Source organism: Larus michahellis, chromosome 8 (assembly GCF_964199755.1).
Source record: "Larus michahellis chromosome 8, bLarMic1.1, whole genome shotgun sequence".
NCBI lineage: Eukaryota > Metazoa > Chordata > Aves > Charadriiformes > Laridae > Larus > Larus michahellis.
The window spans coordinates 29,762,393-29,776,585 of NC_133903.1; the positions used below are offsets into that span (position 1 = coordinate 29,762,393).

Below are 14,193 nucleotides of genomic sequence, written 5' to 3' on the forward strand. Positions count from 1 at the left end.
CATGGCGGGCTCCAGCCTCACCGGGCTCCAGCGGCACAAAGCGCGCCCAGATTTGACCGAGACTGGAGCAAACTGGGGCCTGTTAGGAGCATCCACCCCCTACCTACCCGCCGTTTACCCGTGCCCTGTACGGAAATACACTCGAGAGTGGAGCACAAGTCTTGTGAGGAGCGGCAAAAGGAGTCAGGATCCTTCAACTGGGAAAAATTTGCTTTTTAAATTTTTTATTAAGAGATACCAGCTAGTCCTTGGATGTGCAGAGCTCCAGGGGAGCAGAGTTACACAAAAAGGTGGCTACATGTGCACCAACAAATCCATCCCTAGCAGGAAGGGGCTCGGGCACATTGCCAATTCCCTGAAAGAAATCAACAGCCCCTCACATGACCAGTGTGCCAAGTGACAGTGAATCCCAGAAAGAAAAGGAGTTTCCGCTTCCAGACGGACATGGAAGTGAACATCAGTCGCCATCAGGCCACACAATGCTATCCAGCTTGGCTTTGGCCTTGACGATGAAGTCCTCAGAGGCATCAACAAGTGGAAGCCGAGGAGGTCCCATGGGAATGCCAGAAACAAAAGTCATTACAGCTTTAGTCTGTGCAACACCAAAACCTGGGTGGACAAAAGCAAAACCAGGTCACTTGCAGATCGTTTTGCTTAAAGCAGTCTCTATACAGGCGTCCAAAAAAGCAGCAACATAGAGTTCCTGTGTAATCCGGCATGAACCAGGCTTTAAGCACTTCTCGGAAGTGAAAACAGTGTAACTAAGAGATGATCATACTTGTAAACAGGAAAGACATTACACTAAAAATACTTATTACATTTATATATTTACCATTACCATTTCCCTCCCAAAGATACCAAGCAGGCTATTTTCTTAGACACGCACTTTACAAACTACTGTCAGCTTTACAACCAGTATGTGTGTTCCTTTCTCCTTGCCAAAAAGTATTGCCGTGCAGCCCTGACAACAGAAAAGATGGCACGAGTCCTCCCTCGGTAAACCAAGCAAAAATCAGGCCACTTCAAACTTAGCTCTGCTGGCAGGCTGAGCTACCCCAGCCAATTCATCATCACAGCAACCTGATGTTTGCAGCCTCGCAGCTATTCCCCAACGCAGACTCACATAAAGCCAAGCCCTGGAGGTCAGAACATCCTGTTGGCCTGTGACAGTGACGTTGGGTTCCAGCGTAAACCACCACAGAAACTTCGGGAAGCCTCTCTGTCCATAACTCAAGTCTCCTTATATACCTCTGGAAATTCAGTGTTTGCCTCTATCTGTAAGGCTAAATAATGATGCATTTCCTCTGACTTTTAAGCCAAGAAATACAACCAAGCACTAAAGCTCAGCTACATTCATTGGGGTTTGCACGTGTACAGCGAAAACACAGTGAACAGTTCTCTTCATTAAGTGACGACCATGAAATGTGCAATTCAATCGCCCTACACTACTCCAACTTGATTAGTTTAAATTGCTTTTTATATTAAAACTTCTGCTTTTTTATAAAAATCTTTCCATCTTAAAACACTTTGGCCTTGTACAGCCTTGAGCAGATTTACTCTTAAATTATAGCAAGGCAGGAGAGACAAGTATCAGAGCTGTTTTCCTACTGAGCACCATGATTTCAGCAAAATGACTCTAGAAAAGAAGCTAGAAATGGGCTTTTGGTGACAGAACCAAAAAAACCAACCCACTGAAAGAGTGAAGATAAGAACAAGGGAAAATCACAGTCACGGCTTTAAAGCTGTGAGATTTCACAGAAGCAGGAAGGAAGCGAGAGCGGAATCTGTTGGACATGCTTGGTCAGTTCCCTTTGTGGAGCTCACAGCTGCTATTAACCTGGGAAACAGCAGACACAACATTTTTTCACTGCAAAATCTTTCAGGAAGGAAGTTCTGAGGGTGCAGCAACATGAGAGTCTCTGGAGCACCAAGTCTGCATTTTTAGATATAACAAGGGAAGCAGGCAGTGTAGGACTTACCTAGTTTGATGACAAAGTTGAGAAATTCCCCAGTGAGAAACTAGAAAAGACAGACACAAGAGGACAATTTTTCACAATGAGAACAATCAGCCCCAGTAAAGCTGGAGTAGAAAGAAGGCTGGCTCCTAGTGGGCACAGTGAAGATACTGTACCTGATACTTCCGTGCTAGCGCTAGGTCTGGCTTTACAAAGGCTTGCAACATTAGATTGGTTTTTCGTCCCAAATAGTTGTAAGTACTGCCAAAAAAAACCAAACCAAAAATAGAATCAGTAAATGCAAAGGAGGAGCTTAGAACCACTGAAAAGAAAGAAGCAGCCACAGGCTTTTGCTGCCATTCTAAGAATGGCATTATTATGATAGAGATTCATGCAATCTATGTGTGGTTTACACTGTCAAGTATCTGAAGTATGCCAAGCCCTATGGAAGACTTTAGAGAGTAGATTTCTCTTCCCAGTTCTTTCCAAATGGAACAGCTTTTCAAAATTAAAAATAAAAAGACACAATTGGCAATATGGAAAGTCAATCACTTAATTTTCCAGTTGCTTGTTCATTTAATGGATCACCGACACAAGAACACAGGTATCACACAGTACTTGATCTAAGCAGCCTGGAATGAGGAGCAGAAGACAAATCAGAAATTAAACTCAGCAGAGCCCTTTTCCTCACAGACTTCTCATGTGAACTAACGATTTTAACCTCTCTGGGTTTTGGTTCCTTACCCATATAATGAAGATAAAAGTGATTCCCTACTTCAAAAAGTTGCGTGAGGATAAAGAAATATGTTGAAACCCTTGGGTCAGCTTACAAACTGCAGCAATGATCACCCAAATGAACATAATCTGAGATCCCAGGTTGTACAACTGCCCCGTCACTAGCACTGGAGCTAGCTTATCTGTCTGCTTGCCACTGTACAGCCCTACCCTGCAAAATCCTCCAGTGCGGTGACAGCAGATCGTTAAGAGAAATACTGTGTAGATAGTGGAAGATACAACAATACAGTGTGTGTGTTGAGGAGGAGTCCAAGCCATACTGACCTTCCAACTGCTCCATTCGCCCCTATTGCCAGTGCACTCAACAGTTGCTAGTTCAGGGTAGAGGGAGAAAAAAAAAAAACAAACACACACACATTTTTAATTCATTTAACAAAATAAAGAAAAAAAAAGGGGTGGTGGGAAGAAGCATCAGAACTACCTGGCACTGAATTTCCAGGGTTTCTTTTTTCCCCCCAAGGCTGAAGCAAGAGAATGCCATAGAAGAAATAATTTTTAAGTGGAGCCTCTTACCTCATCTACGCCATAAAGAAATGCAAACTGTTCTCTCTCATTCTTGTTTATACACTGTGCAAGGTCCAAGAGGTCCGTGTCGCTGAACTTCACACCCTGGAAGGTGGGGATCCACTCTTTTATTCCATCCAGCAACTCTTCAACACGAACTGTGCAGAACAGCAATCTCATATGAAGAAATACGCCCCCATTCTAAGAGTTTTAACTATCTCATCCCCAAGAAGGAGACTTAGTACTTTAGAATTTGTTCACTTCTAGCTTAAGCCTAGTAAACTATATAGCTCTAAAACAACCAATAAAGTAACTTCAGTGTGATTATTTCCCAGATTTATACAGAAGACATCTTTCCATCCTCCAATATCAGAAGGGAAAAACCCCGAGTAAGTGAAAATTTAGGAATCAACTGGCAATAACATATTTAAGAATAAATATAAATTTATGCATCCAGAAACACCATTTAACTTACTGTCTAGAGAAAGTAAGTGAAGATCTGTATTCTATTCCTCATTCCTCTGCTAAATAATGCGACTTGGGAAGCACTGTGGTTTCACACGTAATGTACTAGCAAACACGACTATGCAGTCAGCATACACCAACAGATGGTGGCCACTATCGTGCAAAAAATCAGGATGCAACTATAGTTATCCCAGGCAATTACCTATCCTGCTCAACACTAATTGCAAAGCCACGTCAGCATCACCTCCTCTGTCCCAGTTGTTCAGTACTCATAAGCTGTGACTTTTTTTCCAATGAAGAGGAATTCAACTTATTTTCCAGTCTTGGATTCACCTCCCATTTTTGGAAAGGATCCTTTCCACTACAGCCTGATTGTGACAGGAGCAGAGGCCACATACTACTGGTAGACTCATCACACCAGCCCCTGGGATTACACATGTCGGTATGAGCCTGTGGGCTCAGGGAAAGCTGACTAAGCAGTACTTACTCTTCAAGCCTGTCAGAGGAGGAATGTGATAGTAATAAAATGGAACTGCAGGGGCTTCAGACGCAACCTTCTGTAAGAAAGCAATCAGCTCATCTGGAAGAAAACAAACAAGTGCCCCTATAAGAGAAGGAGACTATCCAGAGGGAAAGACAGCTGAGGTTCACAGCAGCCAGGGTCTGTGGAGAGGCCACCTACAGCTTGCATGCCATATGCAGCCAATCGTATAAAAATCTGCACACACGATAAAAATTAAAGGTGACAAAACTCAGTGGAAGATCTTGGCAAAGGTAAAGATGGTATTTATTTTAAACGAAACCAATTTCAGTAACTCACACTCATTCGCTCGCAGATATAACTCACGCATGCTCTCACACAAGCAAACTACAAGACCTGTGTGCCAAAGAGGCCTCACCAGCATCACTTGTGTGCAACACAGAGGACAAGGGATCAAGTTCACATTCACCTCCCTGGGCTACTGCTCAATGGTGATGAACAGATTTTCGGACAACTTTTTTGTACCATTTTAGGAATCAAAGAGCTACTATGGTTGACATTCTTCTTGAGAATCTTGTTCACTGTATCCTTCATAAATCCTAGGCAGTCTTCACATCAGTGTAGCAGGAAGAGCAGTGTGCTGAAACCTCACTGCTACTATCAGCAAAGGTCTTCTGCTGATCTTTGCGCTGTTCCTCTGCGCTTACCAGTTTCATTGCCACTGATTGTGTCCTTGGCTGTCAATACCAGCCATTCTGGCAATCCACTCTGGTTTCTTCTGGTGCTTTCACGTGAACATTTCCATTCATAATTAATTCAGACAACTTTTAGCATTTCTGTTAAACACCTCCACTTCATGTGGTTCTTTTAGGTTATGTTCATGGCATTAAAAGCAAAACATTCAATTTAGAAGTTCTGAGGTAAGCTTAGGTGCATAGAACCAAACCTGGTAACCTCAGTAACAAGAAGCACACCTGTGTATCAGCAGTTTATCAACTTGGTCCAGCAAGGGTCAGCATGAAACCAGCTGCTTCCTAGTGTGGCCCAGATCAAGCTTGAGCTCCAAACTGTCGATTCAGAAGACAGACTAGTTAACTACTCTTTCCATAAGCAATTCTGCCTCTACAAGAGGCTAACAAAATGCATCCCGAAAGACATCCTTCCCACTTCTTGCTGGGAGAATTCTGGTATCTCCCATCTTTTAAAAAATGCTTCTTCTAGGTTTTGCTTTAGCATGGAACTAGACAAAACAGGTGTGCAAACATCATCACCAGACTATTTTCCAAAGAAAGAAAATGGCATTAATCCTTTCTCTATGATAAAGGTTTGGAGGGCAATATAAGAGGCCTGAGCAGGTCTGGCAATCACACCTACTCACCTTTGTTTGTGGGTTTGAAGAAGAAGGGGGCTATTACCGCAATACCACTAGCACCTATGGCTGCTGCATGTCTTGCCTATAAAAGAGAATGGAAAGTACCTGAAGGTACATTCACCTTACATTTGTTACACACATAGTGAAAAGGAATCATAACATACACTCACCAGCTCTTGGGACTCTGTCAGACTCAGTGCTCCCACATGAATGATCACATGATCCAATCTGCATAAAAAACAAATTCAGACGGTTTGGGGAGGTTTCAGTGCTGGTGAAAAACACCAGTGTGCCAAAACGACTTGCTTCAGACCAGGCTGCTACAGAACAAGAACTTCACTGAGCTAGATTAAACCTAGAAAGGATTTGACCTGTGCTGACCTGACAAGCAGACACACAGGGAAAATGCTGACAGTGGCAAGCAGCTGGTGGTGGAAAAGAGAAAACACATTTGCAAATACAATTCACATGTGATTCCTTGCTGTCGTATTTGCAAGGCTGTCACGAGGAACAAATCTTAGCACTTTATCAGGAAGTTAAAATTAAGACATTCAGGGTTTAAGGGGAAGCTGGGAAAAGGAAAGGATATCAAAGCAATCTTTGCTTTCTAAACCTATTTCTCTGCAGAACTACCAGAAGAGTTCAATCTCACAGCAGCACCTTTTGACTGCTCATCTGCTCCTGCCAAGAGAACCTCCCAGGTTCCAGCCTGTAAGCCCCATTTCTGTGTTTCTCCTTTATATCCATGCAGACTGTGAGCCTTTACACCAGTTTATTTCTGCTTACTATCCTCCCCAAAAACGCCTCCTCCTCTCCACATCCTCTGACATAGAAACTAAGAAGGCAGCAGTGGTGAGGAGACTTGGTGTCAAGACTATGACAGGTACAAGAGATGGAGAATGGAGCTGCAGTTGGATGCACAGCTGCGGATCTGGGCTGAATTCCTTCTTCTGCCAGTGATTTGCACCTTTAGGGAAGCAGTTAAACACTTTATATGTCAGCTTTACCCCATACCAAATCATTTAATATATTACAAGGTTGAGAAATGCTCACAGGGCATTAATAGGCAGATTGCTCTGCAATCAAAATCAAATCAAATTTTTACTGAGCAAAAAAAAAAAAAGGCAGAGCCCTTTTTTTCCCCCGAGCCCTTTTTTGTCCTCCTACCCCTCAGTGCACCAAAGAGAAGGACTCTTACAAGCTCTCCAAGCAGCAGAAATGGACACCAACTAACTGGCAGTGACAAAAACACAGACTTCTACGATAAAGGACCCTGGGCAACAAGCCCAACAACAAAATGCTCAAAAAAAAGTCATCAGCAAAATTTGGCTTTTGCAATCAGGCATGTCCATACCATAACAAGAGATCTGGAATCCCCTGTTCCCTCTCAGCTACTCACTTGTCTTTTCCTTGGCACACCCATTCTTCCGCCAACTGCTTCCTCTCCTGGGTGCTAAGGGACAGTCCTTCTCCTGTTGTGCCATTCACTGTTTCAACACAACACAACACACTTGCTGAGGCCCGGCCTACATGCATTGCTTTTACTGAAAACAAGAACTGACACTTTTAATATTAAAAAGAAACATTTTTCCTTCAACTAATTTTAAGATAGCAATGGTCCATGTCAGCATCTGCACAGGGATTGCAGCGTGATCATCACTAAATGCTTGTGTCGCAAACCTGGGTGTTTCAGGATGAGCCGCTTTGGGAGGGAGGAGGCAGAATCAGCTGCTGAAACTGGGAAACTGCCCCCCAGTACCTCCTCCCCAGCAGACACCACCTCCTTCTCCCAGTCAGGCTATGACAAGTGGATAAAGGGATGCCCAGTGAGCCAGGCAGAGTGATGGCCTGTCCTCCACCCCAAGGAAATTCGGTGTCTCTGTCGTGAGTGGAACCATGTGTGTCCTAGTGTCCTACCTAGGCTAAAGCACCCCTGGAAAACAATGAGATGTCAGTATGTTCATTTACAAACAGCAGATTAAACTGGGATAGCTGAAGTCACTGCCACGCTCTGATTTTCATCTTGGCACTCTTTCCACATAAGTTTTGAACCAAAATTTTATCACTGACTTCAGCTTACTTAACTATGCCAGGCTATGGATGAAAGTGGTTTAGCTAATGCTGTATTCTCTATCAAGCCATCAGAGAATGGAGACAGACGGGAGCAGTGACCACCTCGGTATCACCCAGTGCACCGCAGGTCTCCTAAAGAAGCCCATTCGGCTTTGATGAGCCCATTGACTTCCCAGGACTCCTGACCTGATGTTTTTTAATCAGATGATTGGATCTTGCCCAGGCAAAAGGGGAGAATTATTCAGTTGAGTCTTTTCTGCCAAGACAGCATTATCCATTCATCTCTGGAAATGTCACTGTATGAAGGCAATGCTTATTTTATCCCACGCAGAAATGGGGTGTAGGCAAAAGCAGATGCCCTAAGTATCACTTACACTGTCTCCGCTGGTGAATATAAATGTCTAGGTTGATCCCACATCCACAGTCCGTCCTACTACAGCTCTATCAGGCAAGCTATCATAGAGGTGCCATCCAAGCAAAAGGGGTGTAACACAGTTTCTGTCAAAAAAAACCACTTACCAAACACATTCTTCACGTTCTGCTCGCTTACCAGATAGTCCACATATTGACGAATCACTGAAAGGTTAATTTGTCTGAAATGAAAGGAACCACAGCAACCTTAGGACCCTCAGCAACCCTGAATCTCCACTAACAGATATCAAACTTAGAGATAAACACCAAAAAAAAAGACAGGTATTTTTGAAGCCTTGCATTTGTACACACACAAATTACCCCAAGGTATGATATGTGTTAAACACACATGTTTAACGTTTCAGGTAACAGTTCAGTTCTGAGTTCTTTCTTCCAGTTGCTCTTCCTCCTGACAAGTAGTTCACTGTTCCAACCTTTTATCTCAATTGGTAATTACTGGAGGCTTGTCACAGCAAAGGACTTATTTTGGATGACAGGAGAGAACAAGAGGCACTCAAACCTTTTTGACTGTTTGAGGGAAACAGGATCCCTCTTGAGTGCGCAAAGATATTTGTGCAAGTGCTGGCAAATAGTTAAACTATACTTTTAACTGCTGGGGACAGACCATGAAATGGCATCTGCTAGATGTGACTTTGACCTCTCTCTCATTAAAGGATAAGGAAAGCAACAGACTTCCCTGACAAACAGTGGAAATCGAGTTCTAAGTTTATCTTCTCTGCAGGACAAACTTATTTTGTTTATCAGTGTATAATATTTCACCGTTGTTTTCATTTGTCAAACCTACAGACCAGCACTATAGTCTGGAAGTCAATTCTGGGACCTTGACTGAGTTTACACATCACCCAAAATTTCACAGCCACATTCCCAGAACATATGTTTTAAGGGCCAGGCACACCAGGCAGTGGACCCAGATCACTTGGCAAATACCATGTTGGAATACATTTGAGTAGTAATAAAAAATGCAATTGGAAATAAGTTTCCTTTAAAGCAAGAAAGGAAGCAGCGACTGCAATGCAAATGGGCACCCCGACTTAGACAGTGCCGCGCTTCACAGCGCTTTTCAGAAGTAAAGGATCACTTTCAGGGGACTGTACTAGCAAATCTCCACTGTCTCCCTCAAAAACACATACAGATCTTGACACATCCCCCATCAGAGAAGCTCAGGGTCCTTTGCTGACTCCACACAACTCTGTCTTGCAACATCAAAATGCAGTAGGGAGGACATCTGTTTACCATCACTGCTTTGAGGAAGGCCCAATTTCAACTTTTGAGTTGATGTTATTTTCAGAACTGTGCAGTCCTTGTAATATTTTCTTCTGGTTTAGACTAATTCCATGCACACATGAATGCATCCACGAGTTAGCTAGGGTAAAGTCTAAAAGGACATCACATTTTGACAGTTATTTTCCAGCTCTCAAGAGCCGTTTTTAACTAGACTGTGATTTGCCGTAACAAAATACTGCATATATATAGTATATAAGGTTATATAAATAGTATATGTTTTAATTATATAGATTTATAATTATAATTTAATTATATAACTTTAATTATAAAGTATATAATTTATAATTAGTATGATGTAATTTGCACCTACAAAAGCAATAGAAAGAGATGGGAGACTGATCAAACTCTCCAAACCCACACCTACAGCATTTTCTGGGCAACAGGAGGATGTGGAGGCAAAGGGAACCCACTCCAGTGCTAGTGGGACCAACCTACTCGTTTCCCCATCCCATCAGGGAGCTGATTTAAAAACAAAACCACAACTGATACATTCCAAGTAAGAGAGAAGGAAGGCAGGGTTTTAAGGCAGCAGTAAGCTGTGCAACTCTGACAACATGCCATGCTGTGCTACAGGGTCACACTCACCCATCAGGAGTCATGGGAGTGACCGTAGCAGCTACAAGACCCTCTAACTTCTTTCCGGGTGTCATTAAGCTGTTTGGAAAAGACAAAGTTAAAAGTGATTCCCATCTTTATTTAAGCAGAGTTTCGACTAACTTCAGTTAACAGCAAAACTAGGCAGGCAAAGTTCAGAAGAAGTGGACTTTGCAAGGGTGTTATTTTTGGTTAGAGAGAATTGTCTTGCTGCTGCTGAAGAAGCGGCTTCTTGCAGCCCGCAACCCCCAGGGCAGGCCCGGGACCACCAGGCGCAGTCGCATTTCAGAGACACCCCGAATTCTCCCCTTCCTCTCCCACCTCCAGCACGTACCTGATAAAGGCTGGCCGGCAGCGCAGCTGTGCGGAGATCCGGCCTGAGGGCTCTGCCCCGGGAAGGCCGCTCTCACGGAGCGCCCCCGCAGGCCGCGGCCGCCCGAGCCCGCGGCAAGGATGGCCGGCCCGGGCGGCGCCGGCTCCGCTTCCCTGGTCCCCCTGCCCGCCCCCGCCGGCCGCCTGCCTCCGCCCCCGGCCCGGCGGGAGGAGCCGCTGCCCGGGCTGAGCCCAGCGGAACGGCGGGGAGGGGGAAAGGCGCCGAGCCGGGCGGCGGGGGGCGGCCTCGCCCGGCCGCTCCGCTGCGGAGCCACCTCCTCTTCATCATCCGCTGCGCGTCCGCAGCCCCGGCAACCCGCGCGCCGCAGCTCGCGCTTACCCGCCGAGGCTTCTTGGAGTGCCAGTCGCTGTTTGCAAGCTTTCAAAAGTGGAAAGTAAATAAACAAACAAATAAATAACGGAGATAAGAGAGCTGGCCACATGGCTGAGGAGCCGCCGGAGGAATGGTACCCACCGTAGCCAAGCGGGACGGCGGGGCTGCAGAGCATCAGGGCGGGAGGTGCGGGAGCGTTTGCTGAACAGTCTGTGAGTTTCAGCAGGGATTTCTGCCCCGGCACAAGCCACCGTAGAAAGAAAGAAAAAAAAAAAAAAAAAGGATATCTTTCTGTTGATAGGTGAAAATAATGAGGGAAGCCTGGCTGCAAACCAGCCTGAAGCGACTCCAGCTCGGCTCCCCTTCCACCCGCACGCTCCGGAGCTGCACGAGAGAGAGAAGTTCATGCTACTGCTGCCATCACCAGCGTCAAAATGCCCTCCTGGAGCTCTCTGCTAGAGAGACACATCCACTGCACGGTGCAACAGAAACTAAAACACATTCTCTGCTGTTCAGTGCCATTGAATGAGAAGGATTTCAACAGGCTCATCGTGGTAAGTGAGGAAGCAAACCCACACTGCCTTGTCCTAAAGGGAACAAGCATCAGAGGGCACGTCAAAAGCTCGTGAAGGCCTGGGAACTGTGATAAAGGGCATCTCTGGTTAAAAGATTATATTTTCCCAAGCACATTAGTCAAATTTAATCTTTTCTCATTTCCCAGACAAAAACAAAGGTACAACTGGAGATGAAACCCAAAACTACAGCTCAGTAATTTAAGGGTAAGGATCAAAATATTATCATTGTAGTAAAACAAATCCCATATGCCCAAAAAATTCAGCATTGTTCCAACTTGTCTTACATCTCTGCACTCCTTTTAAGTGACAAATGTGCACATTTCACCTTCAGGGTCTCAAATCCACACTCAGCATGAAATTTAAAAGTTGTGGCATTGAAGAAACAAGCCAGCCATTGATGTCTGTGTCTTAGTTCCCCTTGGTAAAGTAGAGGTCGTGTTTAGCTCTTCTGTTCCTTGCTGTGGTTATCTACCTGCAAGCTCTGCAGATGGATGTGGTGGGGACCTCCTGTTACTCAGTGCCTCTATTTTGTAGTTCTTTTACAAATCATCACAATTTGGATAAGAGAAACCCAAACCAACAACACATAAACATGTAATGTACAAGTAGAAAAACATGCCATAAACCAAAAGGCACGAGATGCATAGAAATGAGAAGTTAAGGGGAAGACCTGCTTCATTTTGGCTCCGCTACGTACACCACCACCTGGGTGCAGCTCACGTTGTGGGGGCTGCAGGACACCATGACGACTTCAACCAGGCAAGGCTTCGGCTGCCCGTTTCCTCATCTCTTGCCTGTTTCTTGTTCCACTGTGGTGCTGGAAGCGCTCCCAACGCCAGTGCAGTGCTCTGGCTCTGGGACACGCGGCGTGGGGAGCTGGGAGGATCCACGTCTCTGTGTGAGGAAGGCAAATGGAGGTCAGGCTATGAGAAGTGAGCAGAAAGCAATGGCTCATGGGGAGCTAAGACCGCTCCTCTCATGCAGCCCACGTGGCTCCTGTTTTCTTCTCCAACATGTGGTTTTACCAGATGCATACCACGTGCAGTGCAGCGTTTGGGCCTCGTGGCAGAAAGGCAGCTGTGCACAGCACAACCCTCCTGCATCCCACCAGAACTGCAGCTGCTCCGGAATTCAAACCTTCTCCCAGTAGATCTGACCAGCAGACTCCTAGCGCCTCGTAAGGCAAGGTAGTGCCCTGCAGAGATTTGTGGCCAACACTTAACAGACTCAGAAGAAAAGAGGCTATGAAAGGCCATATAGAGCCCATATGGACTGACCACCAAAAAGACATCAATAGGTCTTTCTTGAATACGCCCCAACGCCTGCAGCTCACAGCTCTCCTGTGGGGCTTGGTTTGCTTCCTGGGGAAAATCATTTGGGTTTTCTACACCCATCCGTGAACCAGGTGCAGTAAAACATTCTGCCTTCAGTCTGCACTTTCAGATCTTCCGTTAGAGCGCATTTTGAGAGCATCCAGTGCCTGCAGTACAGAGAACAATCCCCCAGTGTTGTGTGCTCTGGGAGCACATTTTTCATGTATTCATATCATAATCTTAGGAGTTTGGGTTTGTGGTATTCCTCCTCCATTCCAAAATATTCTCACTGTGGGCTGTTCACATGCAGAGGTCACTTTCTCTGGGGTTTGGCTTTATTAACAGGTTCTCACAGAGCACATGTATTTTTCTTTTCTTTGAGGCTCATTTCATACTTCCAGAAATCCCCTCTTCTCTATGCCTTTCCATTCCTATGGCTAATTTCTCTCTTTCCAGGCTGAACAGTCCCAGCTCTCTCAGCCTCTCCTTGTAATACAAATTCTGTAATACAAATGGTCATCTTTGAGGCCCTTCACATGACTCGCTCTCGGAAGTCCATGTCTTCCCTTTACTGGGTAGCCCAACACTCCAGATGCATCTCACCAGGCTGACCTCCCTCGACCTGCTGGCAACCCTCTTCCTAATGCAGGATACTGCAGGGACACACTGCTGGCTTAAGTTCCGCTTGTCCACCAGGATCCCCCAGGGTCCTCTTCAGCCAAGCTGCTTTCCAGCTGGGTGGCCCCCAGCCTGTACTGGTGCATGAGTTTATTCCTCCCCAGCTGCAGAACATCGCACTTCCCTGTGTTGAACTTCCTGAGGTTCCTGCTGAGCCATTTCTCCAGCCTGTCAAGGTCTCTCTGGATGCCAGCACACTGATGGTCCATCAGCCACCCCTTCCAGCTTTCTGTGACCTGCAAATTTGCTGTGGGTGCTCCCTGTTCCATCATTCAGGTCATAAATGAAGAGGCTAAGCAGTCCTGGCCCCAAGAGAACAGGAAGTTCAGAGACAATTTGGTGCTCTGTAGAGCCATTTAGAGTTCTTTTCTGAGTACTTTAAGGGAGTTTTGGAGCTACTCCATGCTGTTGATGGCATATGAGAGAAGTTTTACAGTAGCTTGGAGTGGTTTAGAGCTGCTTAGAACAGTTTGTAGGAGTTACAGATTGGTCTAGAAGGGTTTTAGAGCTGCTTAGAGCTCATTAGAGGAATTTTAGAGCCGTATAGAGGAGTTTAGAGTTGTACAGCGGAGATTTAGAGGCATTTTAGATGTATTTAGAGACACATTAGTGCTGCTCATGGCAACATAAAGGAGGCTTTGGATCAGTTTAGGGGTGCTCTGAGTAGGTGTTTAGAAGAGGTAAAGGAGTTTACCGTTGTTTAGAGTGCTTTACAGGAGTTTTAGCACATTTTACAGGATTTTAGAGCTGCTTAGAACTGTTTATAGGGGATTTAGAGGAGTTAGATCAATTTAGAGCGGTGTGGAGCTGCTTAGTGCTGTTCAGAGCAGTTTTAGCAGGCTTCAGAGAAGTCCCAGCACTGTTTCTCTGTAAGCAGGAGTTCCAGAACTACAGAAAGGAGTTCTAGAGCAGTTGCAAGGAGACTGAGGCAGCTCTGAGATCTATTTTGAAGCATTTTACTGCTGT

General features: G+C 45.3%; 1 protein-coding gene across 1 annotated transcript; it reads right to left on the reverse strand.

Moving 5' to 3' along the window:
* Positions 1-207: 207 nt before the first annotated feature.
* On the reverse strand, positions 208-10,579 carry NPL (N-acetylneuraminate pyruvate lyase). Its single transcript, XM_074598420.1, has 12 exons — positions 10,290-10,579; positions 9,947-10,015; positions 8,165-8,238; positions 6,972-7,059; positions 5,743-5,800; positions 5,579-5,654; positions 4,207-4,299; positions 3,264-3,412; positions 3,015-3,061; positions 2,132-2,216; positions 1,980-2,019; positions 208-609 (listed from the first exon to the last, which is right to left on the reverse strand). Exons 2-12 carry the CDS (start codon positions 10,009-10,011, stop codon positions 458-460), a joined length of 927 nt encoding a protein of 308 aa, XP_074454521.1. The 5' UTR covers positions 10,012-10,015; positions 10,290-10,579; the 3' UTR covers positions 208-457.
* Positions 10,580-14,193: the final 3,614 nt, after the last annotated feature.

Coding starts and splice junctions, on each gene's coding strand:
- NPL (XM_074598420.1), bottom strand. CDS start 10,011: ATGACACCCGGAAAGAAGTTAGAGGGTCTTGTAGCTGCTACGGTCACT. Junction 7,060..8,164: donor GAACGTGAAGAATGTGTTTG/GTAAGTGGTTTT, acceptor GTGTTGAAACAG/TGAATGGCACAACAGGAGAA. Junction 3,413..4,206: donor TCCTCTGACAGGCTTGAAGA/GTAAGTACTGCT, acceptor TGTTCTGCACAG/TTCGTGTTGAAGAGTTGCTG.